Below are 24,750 nucleotides of genomic sequence, written 5' to 3' on the forward strand. Positions count from 1 at the left end.
AACCCATTTATTAAATGGGTTGGCGGGTCGTGTCGGGTTACCCGTTTATTAAACGGGTCGGGTTTGTGTTTGCCACCACCGACCCGTTTAATAAACGGGTCGGGTTCGGGTTGAGGTATGCTGACACGCCAACCCGACCCGATTGCCACCACTACCATCGATCACCCACAGCCCATACACGTGCGAGACACTGCGATTGTTGATCTCCCATGCTCATCATCGAACGAAAAATGTGGATCATATTCGGTTATTCAGATCCTTCTTTGTTGAGAAGTCGCTAGCAAGTCATCAACTCTATCCTCTGCTCCTATCATCCAATCTAGAACACAACAATTTCACATTCTTGGATGCCCTCTAATGGGGGCACTGCCCAAAGGCGAAGTGATCCATTCACATGTTTCCATATTATGATTTTGCCGTGATGTCTATGTCACGAATTCGCTAATTGACATGTATGCAAAATTTGGGAGTTTAAGGGAGGCAAGCATCATTGAACACGATGGCTTTTGATTACAGTACAAATGGCTTTTATGCTGATGCATTGCAGGTGTTTCGGACCACTAAGCTTTATGTAGTTCTTCTTTTGTTTGCTTTAAGTGAATGTAATGTCTTTGGCCTAAGAACTCTTGGGGTAGACGGTGATTTCAGGGTCCCTTTGTGCTTGTTAACTTGTTAATAGAAGTCTTTGCTTTCTTGCCTTCTTTTATTCTCTCTTGTCTCTTTGCTCTTATGTGATTGTGTTCATGCATACTTGTGCTATTGCGCTCACACGCTTGATGAATGATATTTAGCTCGATTTTCACTATACACTTGAAAGGCCGTTTTGATGTTAGGGTACGCTAGGACACATCACAGGAGTCTTCACGTTTAGCCTGTGATAAGTTGGTGCCAGAGCCTTGTTGAAGTTTGGGACAAGGATTTGACATTCTTCATTGAGAATACCTTTGAAGAAACCTAAGGATATTCCTTCAGGTAGTAAGGTTTCTCTCAAATACAAGTGCATGGCTGATGACCGTGTAACAGCTCTCGTGCTTGACCAAGAAATCAAGACTGTAGTAGAGCGAGTGAAATATTTTATAGAAGATTTGGCCATTAGATATGAAGACCCTATTGGAAGTCTTAACACCAAGTTCAATGATCTGTTGTAAATGCTTAACATCTTGACTACTGAATTGGATGTTGTTCGACGAAAAAATGATCAGTTTGAGCGACAGTTGAGGACCACCCTAACTGGTGAAGCATCGACAAATGTGAGGCCACATATTAGTTGCCAGAGCCTCCAAAGTACAAAGGCACTCGAAACTTGAGAGATCTCGAAAACTTTATTTACTTGATGGACCAGTACCTCAAGGCTCGATATATGATAAAAGGTGCAGATTCGGTGTGCACTGTAATAATGTACCTTACGAATGCCGCTATGCTTTGATAGAGATGCCTCAAAGGCAATATTGAGCATGGGCATCCTATTGTAAATTCATGTGAGGTCCTCAAGAAGGAACTATGCAACATCTTTTTACCCAAGAATGAGAGTAGAATTGCACACAACAAGATGTAGACCCTGAAGCAGATTGAAGGGGTAAGCAGCTACGGAGCTCAATCAACAAGACCCTCAAACTCTTGTTGTGACACTTGTTATTGTCAAAAATCTCGTTGATATTGATAGGCGCAATACGATATCACAAAGAAGACAATTCGAAAATGGTCATAACAATAATAGAAGGAACAATTGAATGAATGACTGAGAGAACAATGCTAGTAATGAGAACCAATAGGGTGATAACCATCATAATCATGGTCGGTAGGAAGGACATCACAATAACTAGCAGAAAAATAACAACTACCAAGGAAAAAATTGTCATCGTCGGGATTGTTACATCTGCCATGGTGATCACTGAGCAAATTATTGTCCGAACAGGAATCGTGGTTCAAGGAACAAAGATAATCGTGAGCCTAGAGCTGCAAACGACGTCCAAGATGAAATCAAGCATGCTGCCATAGAGTAGCCGAATATTAGAGCAATGCAAATGAACACAGTGAAGGTGACACCTGTTGTCAGGCCACCTATGAGCAAAAAACCGATGTACTTGGAAGTCTTTCTGAATTGGCGACTTACCAAGGCATTGGTTGACACAGACGCCACACACAATTTCATTTCTCTTGAATAGGTGGAGTGATTGGGGCTATAATGAGAAAAGAATGAGAGTCAGATGAAGGCGGTCAACTATGAAGGCAAGCCTATTTACTGGGTTGTCCATGATACACCAGTGAGAATCCTGAGCTAGTCTGGTAGGGCCACATTTTCTATAGCACAAATGGATGATTTCAGGGTCATCCTAGGTATGGAGTTCCTTCGAAGCAACATGGTTGTGACGATGCCTCATCTGAATGTTGTTATTTTTTAGGACGAGAAGCAACCTTGCACGATTGCCACACTGCTTGTGGTGAAGCCTTGTGAGTGCTTAGTGTTCGTGCTCCAGTTGAAGAAAGGTCTTAAGAAAGGGGATGGGACCTTCCTTGTGACCATCCACGAGATTGATAAAGAGGAGAGTGTTGATGATGTCCCAATGGTCTTAGCACCAGTATTGAAGGACTTTGGTGATGTTATGCTCGTCAAGCTACCGAGGAAGCCACCTCCGCAGAGAGAGGTAGATCATGATATTAAGTTGGTGTTGGGTGTACGACCAACTGCTATGGCATTGTGCCACATGGCGACTGTCGAGCTAGCAAAGTTGCATAAATAGTTGGATGGCATGTTGGAAGCTGAGATCATTCAAGTGTCCAAAGCACCCTTTGGAGCACCTATGCTATTCTATGTGAAGCATGATGGGTTAAAGTGCTTGTGTGTGGATTACCAAGCATTGAACAAATTGACTGTAAAGAACAAGTATCAACTTCCTTTGATTACAGACTTGTTTAACAAGTTTAGTAAAGCTCATATTTTCTCGAAGTTGGATCTATGATCAGGCTATTGGCATGTTAGAATTACCGAAGGGGATGAAGCCAAGACCACTTGCATGACATGGTGTAGGTCGTTCAAGTTTCTTGTTATGTCATTTGGCTTGATGAACACGCCACAACCTTCTCTACACTGATGAATAAGATATTTTACTCTCACCTTGACAAGTTTGTCAAGGTTTGCCTAAACGACATAGTGGTATATAACAATTCTATAGAGGGCATGTTCAATACCTTTAGATTGTGTTTCAGACTTTGAAGGATAATAAGTTATACATGAAGCGAAAGAAATGCCTATTTGTCCAGAAAGAAGTGCATTTTCTTGGCCACATTATGGGAGGAGGCATGCTGAGGATGAATCACCAAAAGCTCAGAGCAATTCAATAGTGGAAGCCACCTGCCAAAGTCCCAAAGTTGTGTCATTTCTTGAGAATTGCCAATTATTATCGATGATTTATTCAAGGATATTCTTTGATCCTGCTCACTGATCTGCTGAAGAAGGATAAGTCATAGGTGTGGTCTGACTCTTGTCAAGAAGTTTTTGAGAAACTAAAGCATGTGTTGAAATAGGAGCTTGTGCTAAAGTTGCCTGACTGCCATAAGTCGTTAAAAGTGCAGATCGATATGTGTGACTTTGCGATTAGAGGAGTGTTATTGCAAGGACATCACATTGCCTTTGAGAGCCGCAAATTAAAAGTACATTTTGCATGAGCGAAAAATGTTAGCTATCGTGCATTGTCTCTGCGTGTAGAGACACTATTTTCTGGGGTCGCAGTTGTGCGCATTTACAACGCGGTGACAAGTTATTTCCAAACTCAAAAGAAGCTGAGTCTAAAGCAAGCTCATTAGCAGGAATTCCTTGCAGAATTTGACATGGTCCTTGAGTATAAGCTTCACAGGACCAGTATCCTTGCAGATGCCCTAAGTTGAAAGGCAAAACTCACAGCATTGCACGAAGATGAAGGTGACACCAGTCAACCAACAAGTGATCTTCTTGAGCAGGTTCAAGAAGAATTGAAGAATGATTTGATAGACCAACAGATTATCACGTTAACAAAAGAAAGAAAGACCCAAAGATTCTGGTTTGAAGATGATATGCTTCACACCACTCTTTGAAGGCGCTTGATACAGGAGTGCCATGACACACTGAGTTGGTCACTCAGGGCAGCAGAGGACGTTGACACTATTGAAGCGTGTGTATTATTAGCCACGGATGCAGGACGACATAGATGGTAGCCATTGCCTGTGTTGAGTCGTTCATGGGAGCGCATCACCATGGATTTCATTGTTAGTCTGTCAAAGGCACAGAGTTGCAGCTCAATTATTGTGGTTGTGGACAAGTTCTCGTAATATGTTATCTTCGTGCCTGCTCTTGCCACTTGCTTAGCTACCGACACTACAAAGTTGTTCATGCATGATATGATGAAATATTGAGAAATCTTGAACTATATAAGCTATGTAGAGATTGAATTTGCAATGAGGTGGAGGTGGAGAAGCAAGAAGATAGAGGAAGAAGAAGAGGAGAAAACTCTAGAGATTTCTCTATTTACTCCAATGAGCTGGAAGAAGAAGAAGAAGAAGAAGAAGAAGAAGAAGAAGAAGAAGAAGAAGAAGAAGAAGAAGAAGAGAACTTTTGATAGGAAAAATTCCTCCACCCCATGTGAATGATTTTTTTTATAAAAAAATATAATTTTTAGAAAACTTTTCTTTTGAAAAATCTTTTCTTGCTTGGAACTGTTGAAAAAATTTACTATTTTCTTTATTTCTTTTACTTTTTCTACCATCTTTTCACTTCCAAACGTGTTAGAGTGAATAAGTGATGAAATACATTTTCCATGACTTAGCTAAGAAAAAAGTGTTTCCATATATTAATATATAAAAAAATACATTTTAATCGATAAAATAATAAAATGTCCCTTTTGTTTTTTAGGGAAAAGATAATCAACTTCATAAAAAAGCAGGTAGGGAACCAGGCGACGAGGGATGGCCACGATTCCAATACAAGAAGACAATACAAATCAGAATAGCAAAAACAATGATACTAGATAATCATCGGGTATGTTTGATGGCGTCTTCCGCGCATCACATTTGTTAACGCGGACGCACAGAATGTCCACCCTCAGTTGTTACAAAAAGAACGAGGATCGAAGGAACACAGTTAAAATGCCTCAACGGGCGCACCCATCTCTCGCCCTCTCTCTCTCTCTCTCTCCCCTGTGTAGCAGCAAGAGGCAAGGCTAGCAAAGGGGGAGGCAGCCTGCAGAGGGGGAGGCGAGGCCGATGATGCATCTCTCTCTCTCTCTCTCTCTCTCTCTGGTGACTACCGCCACCAGCACCGCTCCTCCTTCACCACTATCATCGGATTCTCACTGGATTTATCCCCAAAATGGGTAAATTATTTTTTTATTTTAAATAAAATTTGATAAAAAATAAATGCAGTGAATTGTTTCAAGTCAGGATCAATCCTACTTCAGAGTTGATTTGATTAAATCCACTTCAATCCACTCTAATCCACCTATAATTTGATTAAATCAAACTAGCACATATTTGATTAGTTAAATTACCCAAAAGATCAGTGTCTCATCGTCATGCTTGGTCGGTGTCTCGTCATCTCGCTCACTTAAGAGCATGGGAGCAGTGCCGAAGGCTTGGAGGAGAAGCGTGGCTGGCCGGTGTTGGAGAAGAAGCTCGGCCGACGTCAGAGAAGAAGCTGGGCGATGTTGGATTGATCGTCGGGAGTCGGGGAATTTGGGGAAGATGAGGGCAAGGGCAAGGGCTAGGTCACTCAAAATCAAGATTGAAGAAGAGGAGCGAGATGACGAGACACAATAGATTTTTCTGTGAGATCTTTTTGTTCAAGTGAATCATTTCTCAAGCTATTTGAATTGTTAAATGTCATTCTTCATATTGCTTGTTTATTTATTTTATATGTATTTATCTTTTCTTTATTGTTGACATGTGCTGCATGTGATGAACTGCATCATCTTATGAGAACAATCTATTTTGTACTAATGCGAGCATGTTTATTAGATGAGAAAGAGAACAATCTCTTTTGTCAAATGCAACAGTTGGATCTATCATTGGCAAAGGAGGTTGAGCAATCATCGAGTTGTAGTTACAATCTGGAACTCGTGTTTAGTTGTCCCATAACAATGAAGATTTTTTAGGAACAACATATAGAATCATTATGATAACTAGAAGTGTTAGTGAGATACTTAGTGCAATGAAACTTATACTTTCAAAACTATAGAGGGTACCATTGTAATACGAGTTTTTTTTTATTGCTGGCGTGGTTGCACAACAATTGTCAATTCAATATTAAATTTGTACATTTTTCTTAATAAATTTATGTTATTCAATTACATGTCGAAGACGGTGATGATGTGAATTCTGCATCAAAGTTGTGACTTGTACTTTTTAATAGTGCATGTGGTGGCATAATTGGCAAGGGAGGCACTATAATAAACTAAAATAATGTTTTTTTTTTGTTGTCATTTGTCATGAATGAAACGTTCTTTAGTTTTTAGATTCAATACAAGATTTTTATATTTTAAACGTTTTCTTTTATGTTATGGTATTTGGATTCAATTCGAGATTCGAGGTAAAAATACATAATAAACTTGTTAAAATATGTAAAACGGTGTGTGGATCAGGTCATATGATCCAAAATGAAGTAATCCGACCAATTATCCATGACTGTTCAAGTTGTACATATATCATCATCAAACAACGAACATTTGGATTACAACATTCGAGTCCAAACAAACGTTGGACTTGGTGCAATTGTTATAAAACGAACAAAACCCATCTTTTTTGTTCATTTAGTCTACTCCTGAACAAGCCATCAAACATACCCTTAAGCATCAAGCCAAAAGTCGGCATTCACGTCATCCCATCTCCATCATAACTTTTGAAAAAGAACCCAAAAGAGAAAGTTCTAACTAGTTGATATCAGAAAATGGCCATTTAGCACGAGCACATAGAGTAGATGTGATTGAATAGAAAGAGATACACCTTGAACATCCAACCACTTGTCGTTGTTATGCTCCCTCTAGATCTCCCACCAGGTCAAAACCAATCAGCATCTCCAAGACCAACACCACTTTTTAGAAAATTTTGGAAAGGGAGGCCCCAAGGTCAGCAATTTGAGGCAATTCATCCAATCATGTTGTAAAATAAGGCCACTAGGGATAGACCCAAAAAAATATGCTCAGCAATTTCAATAGCTCCATAATCCATTTGATGAAAATAGTTGGGAAGGCCGTATCAAAAGGCATTGCTCCAGAAAATCCCAACTCACAGTATCAAATGCTTTAAAAATATCAAGCTTAAGAACCAAAAAGCATTACCAGACTCCGCCAATGAGTGAAACAGTTCATTAGCCATGAAGATACTGTCATGGAGCAGTCGTCCCTTAATAAATGCCGATTGATAAGGATAAATGATGGATGTCAAGACCAACTTGAGTCGCTCAACCAACACCTTAGCAAGAATCTTGTACCAAGAATTAAGAAGCGAAATAGGACAGAATCATGAGATATCTTCCTTCCGAATCAAAATGAACTTCAAACAATTAAGCTTCCGGAGCATAGAACCATTTGAAGTAAATTCCTCCACAAACTGCAGTAAATCAACCTGACAAACATCTCAAAATAACTTAAAGAAGTGGGAGATGTTGATGTAAGAAGATATGAAGAAATAATTAAAAGAAAAAAACAATTCTGGGACCATTCCTTTTATATAGTACCTTTGTTTAGACTTTGATGATCTGGAATAGTCCCATATTGATGAATCACAAAATGGTGGTGGGGTTTATATCGTACATGGTGATTTAATCATTAAGAATTATCCTACAGTATTTTCTTTCTTGCCCTCTCTCTCTGGCTTTTCTCGGAGGCATTTCCTGAAAAGGAGAGTTCTATAGAGCAATTATTCACATAGGTTGTTTTCGAAGGGTGATCTACCATTAGAGTGCATCGATTCAGATCGTTGAGGCTATTATATCCAGGGGAAGGATGCTGAACCCTTTTTGCACTTTATGTGAGGGCAAATCCTCTTTAAGGGGTGTATTTTTATACACTTTAGCCTATTACAGAATATTAATATGTTTTCATTGTTGTTCTTATTCTGTTCTAGATTCTGTTTGATCTGTTATCCTCGTTTGGATTTCGGTATACAATAATACTTGACATGATTAAACCCTGTTACAGTTTGAATCTATGGTTAAACATGCATATCATGTTGTATTGTAATCATGATTTACATCATGATACTGTTTATGATTCTAATAGTTTTAGAGAAGATACAAAGCATGTCGATTTCATCTAGTTTTATGCCGAAAGTAGACATGTCTGGTATGCCTGAAAAGTTTGTCAATCAAAATTTTAAGCATTGGCAACAACGTATAAAAATTTGGTTCACGACTATAGGCTTGATTTTTGTTCTAGAGTTCGAATGCCCTACGATTTCTAATATTGATCCTGATCTCAGCACTGTTACTGCGGCTGTAGAGTGGAAAGAGAATGATGATATATATCATGGTTGCATTCTGTTGGCTCTGTCCAACACTTTGTTCGACATATACAATTCCTCCTCTACCACTGCTAAAGCCCTATAGAATCAACTTGATAAAAAATACAATACCGAAGACCAAGGCCTTAAGAAGTACTTTGTTGCCAAGTTTTTGAAGTATCAAATGGTTGAGGGCAAGTCGGTCACTGAACAAGCACATGAGTTTTTGCTATTGCTTCATAGTTTGGCTAAGGCTGATATGAAACTTCGTGAGAAGTTTCAAGTCATGACCATCGCGGAAAAATTTCTTAAGTCTTGGGTAGACTTTGGCATGTCTCTCAAGCACCGTAGAGGAAAGATTTACCTGGATGATCTTGTGGTAGCCATAACCATTGAGAAAGAGCATAGGAGTCAGAAACAAGTTGTGATGTCAACTGAACAGCCTAAAGTTAATATAATGACCAAATCATTTAAAGGAAAAGACCAAAAAGCTAAACCGACAATGAAAACCAATTCAAATCCAAGGCCAAAATCCATACAAAGACAAAGAACAAACTGATGTGGACTCGGTAAGCACCAATCCATCATCCAAGAATCTCCGGATCATAAATGGATCAAACTTGGGATCAAATTGAGCATCCTCTTCCTCATGAGATCCCTCGATGAACAAGGCTTTGCCATAATATTCTGTGGACTTATGACCGAGTTTCCCACATGTATAGCACTTGATGGGGGTGCTTGAACTAGATGTCCAAGCCTAGTTTCCTACCAAGCCATTCTGGCTCGTAACCCTAGGTGGGTTTAACAGATTGGGGTGATGGTAGGGTGGGGCAACTTTCACATTGGGGACCATAGGGGCTCGCATTACTGGTCTAGTCGCAGGACTAGGCCTATCTAAGGTCTTTCTTTGGGTGAACCTCTCCCAGTGACGTGCCTTTTGGTGTACCTCGAACACCATATAGCACTCAACAAAATTCAACATATCTTATAATTGGAAGTTCAGACCTCCAATGTACATCGCCACTAACTGTTTCTCACTTTCACGGATGTCGTTTTGTGCGATGAGATCATGAAAATCCTTGGTGTACTGATCCACCGATCCAGTTCCTTGTTTCATACTTTGATATTTTTTATATAGTTCTCGGTGATAGTTCAATGGCAGGAATTGAGCACGAAGCTTCTGCTCTATGTGCTCCCAACGCTCAATCAGGGCATGACCTTGATGTCTGCGTGTTTGCTTGAGTTATCGCCACCAGGATGCAGCTCAACCCTTTAATTTGAGGGATATCAATCCCACACGATGATCTTCTAGAACTTCCTTGAACTCTAGGATTTCATGAACTTCGTTAATCCAATCTAAGAACTCTCCGAGAGTACCCATTCCTTTGAATTTTGGGATTTCAAAACAAACACCAAAATCTCAATGTGATCTCCTTGGTTGGAAGTTATCTCTTCTTTCCGAGCTGTGATAATTTTACTCAAAGTCATTGTCAGAATCAAAAGATTGGGTCTCGTGTGTTCCACGAAAACCGCGTGAACTTTGCTCCACTCGCCGTTCTTGTGTTCCTGCGCTTTCAGCCAGTTGATGAGTTAATTCTTCAATTTGGCGCCTAGCTTCGACGAGTTGTCTTTAAAGATCTCAAACTTCATAATAGTGGTCACAATCATCTCTTCCTCTATTAAGGGCATTTTGACCCCGACTGCCCATTCGACCCGCCATGGTGAATGGTACCTAAAAAAAATTTAACTTCCCACCACACCAGGAATTGTGTCAGACTGAGAAATCCGGCAACCCTCACTCTGATACCAAAATGATATGAACTTGGTAAACACCGATCCACAATCCAAGATCCAAACAGATCTCAAAATGCGCAGAAGCTTTTCACTAAAATGAGTCTGAATAGGATTATGAGAAACATGGTTTTTGGGACCCGTGCAGTCTGTTTCGACAAAGGTGGTCTAAAGAAAAATTGTGCGAGACTCACACGCCTTTTCAACGAATCCAAAATCACTGGATTCAGATCAGAGGTGTCCATTCAACAGACTCAACACTGGGACTAATAATCAAGCCTATGACAAGCTCTTCAGGTTTGATGGACAACCTGTTCGAAGAGGTTTTTGGCTCCTCAGACGACGAAGTTTATGAAAACTCCCAACAGATGAATTGAAGGTCAGATTTTGACCTTTCTTAAAAACTATGGCTCAGAATTTTTGAGCAATCCTACGTGCCTCTACTGAATTTTAAAAATCCTTGATGAGCTAATTGTTAACTAGTCTAACCTGATAAATGGGTTCTAGTTGATCGCGTGAATCACCTCGGATTCGGGTACTCAAATGAGGGTTTCAGAAGAAACCCCAAACTTCACTATTGTGTAGGCGGATGTTAGCTAATCAGACTAACATTTAGATTTTAATTTCATACCATAAATATTCAGATATTCAAAAATTAAGAAGCTATACACATAATGCTCTAAGAGTGAATATTATATTCAGACTTAAGAAAAGTGTAGAAAGATGGATTTTTTTGGACTACTTGCAGAATGAATTGGTGAAAATGGAAAACATAAAAATTATAGATCGTTGTCCTAGATTTCTACAGAATCAAATGGATTAGATTTTTATGGAGGAGATCATGAGAAATTTTTAAAATATAGAACACTATTCACAGTGTTTAGGATGGGACAAGATTTGACAGATTTTGTCTGACCGACTACTTGAGAGAGAATTTTTGGGACCCTACCTGCCGAATAAGGCTACAACCTCAAAAAAAATTATTGTAGGTCTGTGTCTTAGCTTTCCAAGAAGCCCAAGAACACTGAAATCAGACCGATATCTTAGCAAATACAGTCAATTCTTTGTAGTTGTATCTGACAAATCTAGAACCGGAAATCCGATTTTTGACAAAAATCAAAATTGACAAAACCCAATGCTCAGAATCACAAGAGGATTGGAAATCACTTTCAGGACATACAAATGCTTCTAATATTTATACAATCACTCAAGCACAAATTGTAGCTCTGATAAATATCAGAAATACTAAGATCTAGCATGTTACGCTAATGAAACACCAAATAAAACTTGTTATCTTTGTGTAGGTCACGTTGGGATGTTGCGGTGTAGCAGCAAACTCCAGCTGAATCACTTAAGCAACAAGATGTTGCAGACCTTTCCAAACTCTATCATCCATGAACTATTGCAGCCACAACCAACCACTAGACGAATTCACACCAACAAGAGATTCAACCCCAAACCCAAGTTTTTCTCTTAAAGAACTTGCAATTTCCTCTCTTTTTTCTTAAAACAAGAAGACCTCCCCCGTGGTCGACCACCCCTCAGCTCCAATCACACCAAAAGGGGGTTGGGTTTCTCCAAGGTGCCGCCCACTTGCACAATGCATGGGTTTCTTTTGAAAATGGGCATCATTGCCTCTCCAAGAGCCTTTTTTGACCTTCTATGGTCAATCTGATTTCAAATGAGGGTTATAGAGGCCCAATCAAGGTGGCACCATCTAGGGCTTGAATTGGATCTTGGATAAGATCCAAATGATGCTTTTGCTCTAAAAAAACCTTCACAATATTGGGTTTCTAAATCGAAAAAAAAAACTACTCTGAGTGCCCCATACACCCTCTAGTGCCGCAAAACAATCCTACAAAGCACTAGAACTATCTAGATCTGTAGAATCCGACTCCTAAAAATAAAATAAAATTACATAAAATAAAGGTTGATGACAAAATGTCCAAAATACGATTCCATGAAGAGCGTAATGGAATCAAGTGAAGGATAAAGGCGAGCATCGACTAAATTGTGGATCCACTGAGACAAGAAATGCCTTGCAAGTCGGTGGATCGCCTCAGGTAGCGATGTCCAGGGGTCTGGAGAGTTGGATTGGGATCCAACTCCGCTTCTGAACTCTAAACCTCTAGATGCTCTGCATCATAAACCTTGCTGGAACTGTGGATATGTTGGACCCTTGGCCAAGGAATGTCCATCCAAGAAGGCCAAAACTCATGGGACTATAAATAGAACTCCTCAAGTCAACATGGTGACTGAGGAAGTTGGGACCAACGCTGAGTATGTTTTTGTTAACCCTTAAATCTATCTTGTTTATGAGCCAACTGAATGGTTGGTTGACATTAGGGCTAATGTTCATGTTTGTGCTGATAAGTTTGTTTTTGTCTCTTACCAGGCCGCTGAAGGTAGATCTGTGACTATGAAAAACTCTATGGCTGCAAATGTGTTGGGGATTGGATGCGTAGACCTGAAGTTTTCTTCAGGACGAGTTCTATCACTACACATAGTGCATCATGTGCATGTAGTTAGAAAAAATATTTTAAGCGGTTCATGTCTAGTTAGAGAGGGTTATGAATTTAACTTTAAATGCAATAAAGTTGTTACTTTGCATTCTAGAACATTTATTGTCAAGGGGTATTTAGATGATGGTTTTTTTAAACTTTGTATTAAACATGTTTTCACTAATAAATTAGAGAATGATATTTCTTTTGATTCATTGTCTAACATTTCTTATAATATAGAATCATCTGATTTATGGCATAAAAGATTGGGTCATTTGAATTTTAATTTTGTAAAAAGCATGATAAACTTGAAGATGATTTCTGAGCATTTCATAGATAAAACTAAAAAATGTGAAATTTATGTGCAAGCAAAATAATGTAGGAAACTATTCCATATGATTGTTAGAGATTCTGAAATATTGGATTTGGTGCACACAGGTATCTGTGAGTTTAATGAAGTGTTAACTAGAAATCATAAAAGGTACTTTATTACTTTTATAGATAATTACACTAAATATTGTTATTTGTATCTGCTAAAATCAAAAGATGAAGTTTTTGATAAGTTTTTTATTTTTAAGAATAAAGTAGAAACACAAACTAGTAGAAAACTTAAAAGATTAAGGTCTAATAGAGGAGGAGAATATATATCTAACAAATTAGATTAATATTGCCAATTCGTTGGCATAGTTTATGCATTTATAACTCTATATTCTTCTCAATCTAATGGGATTGCAGAAAGAAAGAATAGAACCCTATCTAACATAATAAATGCTTTACTTGAGAGTTTTAAATTACCTACCTATATGTGGGGGGATGCTCTGAATACGGCTTGCCATATTCTGAATAGAGTTTCCCAGAAGCATAAGGATAATAGCCTATTTAAACTCTGGAGAAATAGAAAATCTGGCTTAAAATACCTCAAAATATGTGGGTGCCTTGTAAAGGTACTTGTCTCAGAGCACAACAGGAAGAAGCTGGGTCCTAAAACCGTATATGCTGTCTTTTGGGGTTATATAGAGAATAACTATGCCTATAAGTTCTTAGTAATTAAGTCTAAAATATTTGGCATAGATGTAAACTCTATTGTTGATATTTGAGAAGCTACATTCTTTGAGAATATATTTCTCATAAAAGTTTGTTTACCTCAAAATCTTTTTTCTTTAAATGTACCTTCAACTTATGGTTCAATTCCCGAACATGTAGAAAGGATGACAAATGTAGGGGTTGAGTCATCTTGTTTCCACTCTAGACCAAATGAGTCCGAGGAAGTGGTTGAACCAAGAAAAAGCAAGAGACCACAAATTACCAAGGATTTGAGAAGTGATTATATCACTTATCATATCGAGGATGATCTTTCCACCTTTCGAGATGCAATGACTTTATTAGAAGCAAGGTATTGTAAAGAAGCAATAAAGAGTGAAATGGACTCCATTGTCTCTAATGGTACTTGAGAACTGGTTGACCTCACTCGTGGTAGCTCCACTATTGGGTGCAAAGGGATCTTTAAGAAGAAGTTAAAACCAGATGAATCCATTGATAAGTACAAGGCTAGACTAGTTGCCAAGGGGTTCAGACAAAAGGAAGGAATATATTTTTTTGATACCTATTCTCCGGTTACTCGGATGACCATAATTAGAGTGCTTATTGCACTGACTTCTATTTATGATCTCTTGGTCTATCAAATGGACATAAAGACCACTTTTTTATATGGCAATCTTGAAGAAGGGATCTATATGGATCAACCTGAGGGCTTTGTGACTCCTGGTAATGAAAATAAAGTTTGTAGACTTGTTAAGTCATTATATGGACTAAAACAAGCCCCTAAACAATGGCATGAGAAATTTGATAAAGTTATTTTATCATTTGGCTTTGTTGTCAATGAATCTGATAAATGTGTTTATTGTAAAGTTAAAATTGATGCATGTATCATTTTATGTCTGTATGTAGATGACATTCTATTGTATGGTTCCAATACGAGAATTGTGAATGAGACAAAGTCATTTCTTAGTAGTAAATTTGATATGAAGAATATGAGTATTGCAAATGTGATCTTAGGCTTAAAATTGACTCCTTCAGCTGATAGTATAACTATTTATCAATCTCATTATATTGATAAAGTACTTGAAAATTTTGACTATAAGAAAGAAAGATCTGTAACAACTCCATATGACTCTTCTACTTCTCTTTATAAGAATACGACTTGTAAACTGTGTCTTAATTAAGGTATTCTCAGATTATTGGAAGTTTGATGTATCTTGCAAATTGCACGAGACCGACTATTTCGTTCTCTATGACAAAATTAAGTAGATACACATGTTGTCCAAATCACAATCATTGGAAGACCTTGGACAGGGTACTTAGGTACCTGAAAGAAACTATTTTCTTGAGTTTGCATTACAAGAGATTCCCTACCGTACTTGAGGGATATAGTGATGCGAACTGGATAACCATAAACTCTGGGAGTTATAGCGTAACAAGGTATGTATTTACTTTGGGTGACAGCGCAGTCGCCTGAAAGTCAGTAAAGCAGACCATCATGTCATAGTCTACTTTTGAGGCTGAGATCTGTGTTTTAGATGTCACATGAATCAAAGCTGAGTGGTTAAAGGGACTTATAGAGAAATTTTCTTTAATGAGCAAACCAATTCCTGCGATATCTGTGTATTATGACAATATGTTCATAATTGTAAAGATGTTGTCGATGAAAATCCCTAAGATGGAAGAACTTGTTTTGCTCACCACATCGAAGCCAAAAGATCCTCGAGCATCGGCACCATTTGATTTCATCTCTACCACGCTAAGTATGAATATTGTTTAGGAGCTCCACAGATTGAAACATTAGAGCATCTCTGGATGGGTCAACCGCCGGCAAGGAATCGACAAGTTGAAGCTTAGCCCCATTTGTGCACGCCATTGAAATGGACGCCACCGTTATTACGGTCCCAAGCATGGCATAACTGACGAAGCTTTCTGCATAAACGAAATGCCGTCCACCGGCCTTGACAGTTACACTCCCACCTACTTGAAATGACCCCTTTGAACCCAGGGTTGGAAAGCCACCAGTATTCGAACCTGGATCTACGAGGGGATCGTAAATAACGACCAAATTCCATTAGCAATAGGGTCATGATCCGACACAAGCCTAGGGAGGTTTGTTACCGAGGAATTCGCATATTTGACCAAGAGAAAGTTTGCCCCCCCGTTAGAATATCGTAGAGATTATTGCTATTAATGAAGGAGTTGAAATCCTGAATTGATCTAGTTGATTTAACCGGCAGATTACATTCATTCAGAGAACGTAAGCAATTAAAATCCCCCCATGATACACCAATGAGCCGGGGGCCATTACAGCGATACGACGAAGCTCAGACCTAAATGACTTCTTTTGGGCCGTATACAATTCTGAGAAGGACTTGCGTTTGGAGGGAAGGAGCCGTGAACATCATGGAAACAGAGAAATCCCCCATATGCAACCGCACCACCAACCACGGCGCCACAAAATAATGATACCACCCGAAGCTCCAACCTAAGAAGGCTTAAAAGAGAAGTCACAATCCCTCCAAATGAAATTTACCCAAAAAGAGTCAATGAGATCTAGCTTTGATTCCACAATTGCAAAGTACATCAGACCCCACATATTTCCTCCAGTTAGTGAGAAATTGCTGCCTCGATCTGGAATTGAGGCCTCGTGCGTTCCAAACAATCGTGTCCTGTTTTGCAAACAATTCTGAATTGGCAAACTCACTGGACGATCGTATCGCGTCACGGTTCATGTCCGTGTCTTTGTGACAATTTCACGTTCCTATATTTCTCCCTTGTTTCTTCATTTTTGTGTTCTTATTTTCTCTCCTATTCAATATTATTTTTTTGTTTAACCTAAAGTCAGAGGGGAAGGTGCGTGATTCACACATAATTCATTCTTGAAGCTTAAAAATGTTCAGCCAAGAAGAGCTCCAACTGTAACGGGCGCGTTGTGGGTGTGCCTCGTAATATGGAAGAGCCTACCTCTGCTCACCGATCCGCACCACCAGCACCACAAAACCCTACTCCCCCTTCCTCTGTCGTCTTCACCCCCAAGAAGAAAAGGAGGTTCGAAGATGCAGAGTTTCAGAGCTCCAAGTACTGCAAGATCCGCTCCATTCTCAAGGGCCTCCGCCCTTCCATCGTCGACGTAAGAATCCGTGAATATGTTGCCTTCCTCCCCATTTTCCAGTTTCCTGGTTTTGTTGGTTTCTCTCGTGTTTTCATTGGGTTTTTCTCTTTGTACTTTGTCTGTCTGTTGGTTTCCTGAATTGGGTAGTCGCGAGATCCCGTTTTCTGTGTTCTAGGGTCGATTTCGGCATGATTTTGCTGATTTTCTGATGGTTAGTGTTTGTGGGTATCGATTTTTTGTTAATTCAGTGATGGTTGGATAGTAGTTTCTTGATCTGAGGGAAGTTTCAAGAATTGGGTGTTTGTTTGAGTCGTCATGTGTTTTATGCTGCTTGTTGAGTTTGTTGGAAGATCGTGCTCTTTGTTCGTTTTCTTTTAAGAGGTTTTGTTGACAAAGCTGCTTATTGGATCATCATGCAACTTCATGCCGTGGTTTTGGGGTTTTGTCACCTACATGGCTTTTATATGGTGATATTAGTACCTCTAGCGGTTGTGTTCTTCTATCTAGAGGGTTCATGTTCATTTAAAATATTATGTGTTCTCATTATATGTGTTAATGGTGTTTAATTTCTTTCATCTAATATGGTTAACTTTCCATCGATGATTGTCGCCGGTTTCATATGTTAGTTTCCTCATCCATCAAAAACTTTCAAACAGTTTGGTTTTTTTGGCAATCCCTCACCTCATGTCTTATATAGGATAGTTTTTCACATTGGTACAAAACCTCTGTCCTGCTTAAAGAAACATAGTTTTCCCCAGTTATATGTGCAGCTTTCCCTATCATAAAGAAGTGCAAGGATTTCACATTGGTGATTTTTTGCCATCTTCTCTGCATGAATGATGCATGGTTAAGTGATTTCATTTGTTGATATTGACAGGGTTCTCTGCCTATGAATTGAGAGTGTATTTTTTACTTTAGCTGGTGCCTTGTGTTGAATGTTAAGCAGTTGATCGACACATACGTGTACTTCCTTGTATAGACTTTGGGATGGATTCTCCTGTATAAAACACCAAACTTATTGGAGTGCAACTTAACTTTCAACTTGGGGGATTCACTAGATTGATGTCCTGTTCGAGTCCACATTAGTGAAGGATCCTAGGATATATTATTTTTCTTGTTGTTTCCCTACCATTGATCAAAACCATTTGCAACATTTTTTGCTACATGTGGTTACAAATTTGTGGAAGCCTCAGGCAGCTTCTCTTTTTTATGATTGTCAAAAGGAAAACTCTTTCTTATGAATTTCAATGAAAACTTTGTTTAAAACAGGAACACGAGGATGTCCCTTGACATGGTTGCCCACCCTAAGTTCAAAAGAAATGGAAATCGCTAATGAATTGTCCATAGGGGAAAACCACATCCTTAATTTTACAATATCCTATCTGTGCTATGTCCATGACCAGTTAAACATACACCTAAATCTGAAATTTTGACCACGAAGTACTTCATATGATTTCACCTCTCCTCTAAATGCTCACTAACATTACTTATATTTTTGCAATGCCAAATGCTGCTCATTCCCTCTCACCCCCCAGAGTCAGTTCTCTACAACTTGATACCTTTATGGGGATATTATCCTTACATGCAAGCGCCAGTAGCTTCTAGAAGAAAGTGCACAAGAAAGGTTTTCTAGTATCTAGGCCAGAACATCTGAATGCTTGTAGACTGTGGATTGTATGAGTGAAAATGATAATATGCGGAAAAAGACTAATTCAAATGACTTTGTTTGGGAAAGGAGCTGGTTATTTTTCCATTAGTAAACTACTTTAGTACAATTTGACCAAGAATTTTACCGTACTTGGCCATTTCTCCTCAGTCTAGTCTTCTTTATTTATTTCTCAAGCTCCTCTAACAAACCATTCCACCTTTGAACCCTCTGTTTTGTTCTTCTCTGGAAAGTTATCCACCATTTTTCACTGCAAGAGACATTATCTTCCATCTGAGTCTTGATCTTGGGCACATCAAGGTCGGCAATATTTCTTGAATAGTACAAATAATAGTCCTTCCGAAACCATAGTTTTTATTCCATTTCACTCTGATACCAAGTTACTGGAAGATGGGTTCTGCATGTCCTACAGTTCTGTCAGACAGTAAATGACTTGTAATCTTAAGTTCTATATTACCATGTAGTGGTGCCTTGTGAAATTATATGACATCTCTTAGGTCCTTGGTTTGTGTCTTGTATTAGCAAATTTTAATCTATGATGTATGAATTGGTCTGAATGTATGCTTTTGGGCTCCTTGTCTATGTTCAAAATTCAAATTTTTGTAGTTCAAACAATAAATTTTCTAGCATACCTAATAAAGCTTGACAAGTATTTGTCCAGCAAAACATGTGGCATCTGATGTAACTTGAGACATTGTAATTTTGTTGGCAAAAGTGAGCTTTTTTTCAGCATACAGAAAAGAAGAATAAGGTCAATTTCGAAGCTTTGGATGCAAAGCCTTCAGAAATTGAGACTTGTGTTTCTGGCTGATGAACAGTAATGAGTCATTGTGGTGGATCCATCTAACACTATTGTTGCAATCTGTTGATGGTTCACAGAAATTTGTCCTTGGTATCTGCAGAACAGACATTTCATGAAAGGCTGAGTTGTTTTCTGTTTTGCTGTTACATATATTATATGATGTGTTATTACAAATCCTTGTCCTCACTCTCGATGCATCTTATTTAAATATTCTGGCACAAGAAGAACCCTGAAATTGACTCCTATTGGTAAGATGCTCAGTTGAAGCAATGGTTATTGCTCGAATGCTGTTATACTAAATAAAGAGTGCTTAGACTATTTGACTTTTTTATTTGGACTGGATGTTTTAGCTTGCCTTCATATATAACTCTGCTTCTGACTTACTTTGCCACCACTGGCACATGTTTCTTGAAGGTCCTACGAGCCCCTGACTATCACAGTTGCAAATCTTCTGATACTATTCGGAGAGGTAGTTCTTCATATGTTCTAAACTAGTATGACCTCTGTATCTTACGAGATGATTTCCTCCTATATGATAGTTTTAATTGCCTTAGATAACTTTGTGCTAAATTGTTTCGTCGTGCTTTGGATTGGCATCTAACATTTGAAGTGATCCATCATTATGGATGAGTTATTCAGCACGTTGGTCTTTGTTGGTTTTTATGAGGTTGTAGAACCTTGTATTTCTTTGCAGTTTCTTTTGCAAAATAATTATCCAAGCGCTTACCACTAGATGTTATTAGAGAGTAATTTGTTTATTATTTAAATGGCTAATATAGATATTTAAATGTCATGTTGTATTTAATGTGTCTAAAAGATCAATCTTCAGATGTGTTATGACACATGCAGTGATTCAGGACAAGGATCATTTATCTGCTTCTTGATAAGTAGACATACTTCCTAGGCATGGACATTGTAGACAACCAGTACATTGGCTGCCAAGTCTACTTAGGAGTGTATTTGGAAATTAGACTGCAAACAGTCCTTGCAGAATGCTGAAGAAAGATAAAAGAACTACATTATATGCTATGTCACATGGGTGCAGGTGCGGGGATGCGGCACTTCCAAAAAACCCGGGTGCGGCAAAAAAAAAAGAGTATATATATATATATATAGTCCAAAAGTTGGACATAAATGACCCTGGGTGCGTTGACTGCACCCAGGGTCAGGTTGACCGCATCGGGTGCGGCACCTAGTTGGAGAATCCCTCACATATATTAAAAAAAAATTTCTTCGCAATTTTTTTTAAGTCCGAAAAATTGGACCAAAATGACCCTGGGTGCGTTGACCGCACCCAGGGTCGGGTTGACTGCACCCGGTGCCGCACCTGCACCCGCGTCGCGTCGCGTCGACGCGGGTGCGGCACCCTGCTAGCCAAATCCCTGTGTCATAGATTATATGCAAAAAAATATGGCCAAGGATAGTATCTGATGCGAAAAAAACTGATTGATGGAAGACATCTTCTCAAACATGTTGCCAGGAGTTGTTATCCTTATTATTGTCAGTGGTGCAAGATAGAATAGAGTTACTTTTCATGGATCATCATCTGATCTATGAGACAGGGATACTTCAAACTACACCTGTGTCATATCTGACCCTGCATATGTATTCATCATAGTCCATTTGCTAGGTATCTGACTGTTGGATCATGTTTTTTCGTCAAAAAAACATAATAGTTGGATGCTTGAATATTTACGAAAATTTTGAGTTGTCAATTTTCAAGCATTAAAAAATCCTGCATATGCATTGCAAGATAGAATAGACTTACTTTTCATGGATCATCATCTCATCTATGACACGGATACTTCAAACTACAGTGGTGTCATATCTGACCCTGCATATGTATTCATCATAGTCCATTTGCTAGGTATCTGACTGTTGGATCATGTTTTTTCGACAAAAAAACATAATTGTTGGATGCTTGAATATTTACGAAAATTTTGAGTTGTTAATCTTCAAGCGTTAAAAAATCCTGCATATGCATTGCAATTGGATGATTTGAGGGCTGGTCCCTTTAAAACCCAGCATGTAGATCACATCTGTACCACCAGATTTAAGAAAAAAACAAAAAAAACCATGAAAATCTCGGTTCACACTCTCGTTCTCATATTCTAGTGGCGCTATATATATAGAGTAATACATCCATGCTAAATCAATAATTGTATTGGATTTCTGGTGTTTTTTCGAAGTTCTGACCATGTAGATGTGTTCAGCATGATTGATTTACTAGAAATCGGCACTTGGATCATGCATTTTTTATGGATAAAATGGCATTTGGAGCCTTGAAAATTTATGAAAATTATAGGTCGTTGACTTTTGAAACCTTATAAAAACGTATCCATGAATCAGAATCAAATGCTCAAAGAATTGATTCCAAGCATATAGATCACATCTGTACGGTCAGAATTTTGAAAAACCCACGAAAATCCAATAGCATGCTTCATTTATCACCATGTCATATTTAGCACGGATGTATTACCCATATATTGGAAATGATTGGGTGCTCTAGGAGGCACCTTCTCCCACCTAATGAAAGTTTTGTTTTTTCAAAATTCTTGAGTTGTTTTGTTGATCAGACCGTATAGATGTGATCTACATGCATTTTTTTGTAGAAAACAAGCTTTGGATTGTGATAGTGATGATTGTATAGATTTTTGAAGACCTTAAAAAATCAACGGCTCACAATGTACCAAATTTTCATGTTTTAAAAAATCTTATTTTATGCCCAAAAAACATGATCTAAGACATGATTCCTATCAAATAATCTATATTGAACATATCTATGAAGCCTGATTGAGAAGATGCAACCTACATCTATGATTTCTACTAGGTGGGTGTAGGTGCTCCTAGATCACCGTAGCATTATATATATATATATATATAAGAAGGGGAATAATCCTCCCACTAAATGATCCATCTACCTGTCATCACCTTCATAATTTGTATTCAGAGATGTTTTTTTGCCAAACGTGACTATATGGATTTGATATCCATGGTCAAGATTCAAGAACCTATAAATAGAACATAGAAAATTTCAGACCGATTGGTAAAACCTCAAGAACCATTTTTTTGGATAATCCAAGGGAAACAACCCCCCCCCCCCCCCCCCCCCCCCACACACACACACACACACACACACACACATTGGCTGTCCTCTGATTGGTAAAACCCTTGAGGTCCAGGGAGTACATGTTTCAAGTTTTAACCCATATATGGCTATTCTCAATCTGCACACATACTGACTCAGATCACTCTTACCGTAGCCCGGTGATTGCTCCATGTAAACTTCTTCCTTTGGATCTCCATGGATGAACACATTTTTCACATAAAGCTGATTCAACACCCAACCATGATTGATAACCAGGGATAAAATAATTTGGATGGTTCCCATTTTCGCCACTAGGCTGAAAGTCTCCTCATAGTTCATGCCATTTCTTGTATGAAACCCTTCGCCATCAACCATGCTTTATATCTCTTTATACTCCTATCAAATTTATATTTTATTTTATAAACCCATTTTGATCCTACTATATTCTTATCAGGAGGTCTTCTCACAATCTCCCATGTCTGACATTTATGTAAAGCTTTCATCTTTTCACTCATCACTTCAATCCACCTCTTATTTGAGGCTGCTTGAGTATAAGAAACTGGTTCCTACCATTTTTAAATTTGCATAAGAAATGCCTGATGATCCATGCTAAAAACTCTTGTAGTTGACCCATCCCTCAACAAGATGCCTTAATCTCCTTGGCTCTAGCATATTTGGGGACATATTGTTTGAATGCTCCTCATTGCCTAGATGGTGCACATGTTCTTTGTTAGGCACTACATTTCTATCTCTTTGAGCATACACCAATCCTTTATATCTGCCTTGTTGCTCCTTTGGGAATGTGTTTGTAGCTGTTTGAGTCTCATCAACATTCAAAACTCTGACTTGCTGCCCATGTTTTTCTGAACCATCATGAGGAGGAATATAAAATAACTCCTCACTTGACTATGGTTGATAATACTTTGCATTCTACACAAAACAACTTTCATCAAATATTGCATTCCTAGAAATGCAGATGCATTTATTTTTTATGTCGTAACATCTAAACCCTTTGAAGTCGTCAACATAGTCAATAAACTTAATATGAGCATCTCGTTACTTCAGTTTGTATTGTAGCTTCTGCTCTTGAGGGCATTATGACATTACATGGGTTATGATTTGGCATTTTTAACTTTAAAAATGCCAATTAATTGTGCCTATATTATATAGAACCTTTCAGTTTAGGCATATTTGATTTCAATATTTGAGAACAAGAGCTTGATTTTCAAGAAGGGAATATAATAACATGATCACTTAATGGGGCTGTGGACACCCAAGAATTGTTGGTAATAGCCTCCTTTAAGGATTTCTTAACAAAAGCTTCATTTGGTGATAGTAAAAGCTTGATTTCATGGATCTTAAGTGAACAAGCTTGAAGTTTTTCAATTGCATAATTGATGTGGCCTGCTTGTCTTCTCAAATGTCAAATCCAATTTGCATTTGAATCAGCATTATTTTCACTTGTATAGTTTAAGGTCACACAAGCAACATCTGTTTCAGACCATTCTTGTAAATCTGTTGATTATAGTAGCTATGAAATAACATTTGTGTTTTTTAGACGTTCTTAGAATCTTTTTAGTATCAAATCATCTGGAATCATTTATTTCTTATTCTCTTTAACTATTTTCTCTCTTTGGATGTACAAGACCTCAGGCTCATGATGGAATTGTCTAAGCAACTTAGGGCTGAAACAGTTTCTTTAGGGAAGATGAGAAAACAATACGAAACTGTGGAAGACACTGCTGACCTACGTCAAGAGGAGAAATTAACAGAAAAACCTCTGGTGGAAAAGCCACCTGATGAAGAGAAAGAAAAGGTTTCACTCAATGGGAAAACTGAGCTGAAGGAAGGAGTTTCAGGATCTTATCTAATAGGAGGATCACATGATAGGAATTTCATAATGTATCCTGGCTCTGATCCTGTTTATTATGGAAAGATGAAAGCAAGTGTGGCTGCAATGCCTGAAGCGGCAAAGTGAGTCCTGGGCTTTGTCTCTTAGCTTCTCGCATGATCAACTATGATCGGTCCTGCTATTGACCGGCCACTTTTTGGATGCATTTAGTACGGATTAAATGTCTTAAAAGTCCAACTAACGGTTGTAACTTGAGCCACTCTTGTACTTTAGCTTTGAAAGATTAAATATCTAAAATGTACATTATTGTATTCTTAGTTGTAGTAATTAAAAGGTTTTCTTATGCAACGGATATATGGATTCTCTTTTGTTTCCAAGTGATTTTAATCCTTTAGTCTTCAGTGCAGTCGATTACTTATTAGTCCTGGGTT

The 24,750-nt window shown here is 38.3% G+C and overlaps 1 protein-coding gene across 1 annotated transcript; it reads left to right on the forward strand.

The window, feature by feature from the left end:
- The first annotated feature begins 16,671 nt into the window (after positions 1–16,671).
- On the forward strand, positions 16,672–24,671 carry LOC149813313 (uncharacterized). The gene is made up of 3 exons (XM_089991409.1): positions 16,672–16,929; positions 19,794–19,848; positions 24,114–24,671. The coding sequence occupies exons 1-3, from the start codon at positions 16,750–16,752 to the stop codon at positions 24,443–24,445; spliced, it is 567 nt and encodes a 188-aa protein (XP_089847535.1). The 5' UTR covers positions 16,672–16,749; the 3' UTR covers positions 24,446–24,671.
- The last annotated feature ends 79 nt before the right edge of the window (positions 24,672–24,750 follow it).

This window comes from Nuphar pumila, chromosome 16, assembly GCF_984573655.1.
Source record: "Nuphar pumila chromosome 16, dmNupPumi1.hap1.1, whole genome shotgun sequence".
NCBI lineage: Eukaryota > Viridiplantae > Streptophyta > Magnoliopsida > Nymphaeales > Nymphaeaceae > Nuphar > Nuphar pumila.

Bases quoted from the DNA above. Each gene is read 5' to 3' on its own strand.
- LOC149813313 (XM_089991409.1), top strand. From the start codon at position 16,750: ATGGAAGAGCCTACCTCTGCTCACCGATCCGCACCACCAGCACCACAA. The intron at 16,930-19,793 runs GTAAGAATCCGT...TGTTTCTTGAAG, and splicing joins TCCGCCCTTCCATCGTCGAC to GTCCTACGAGCCCCTGACTA. The intron at 19,849-24,113 runs GTAGTTCTTCAT...TGGATGTACAAG, and splicing joins TTCTGATACTATTCGGAGAG to ACCTCAGGCTCATGATGGAA.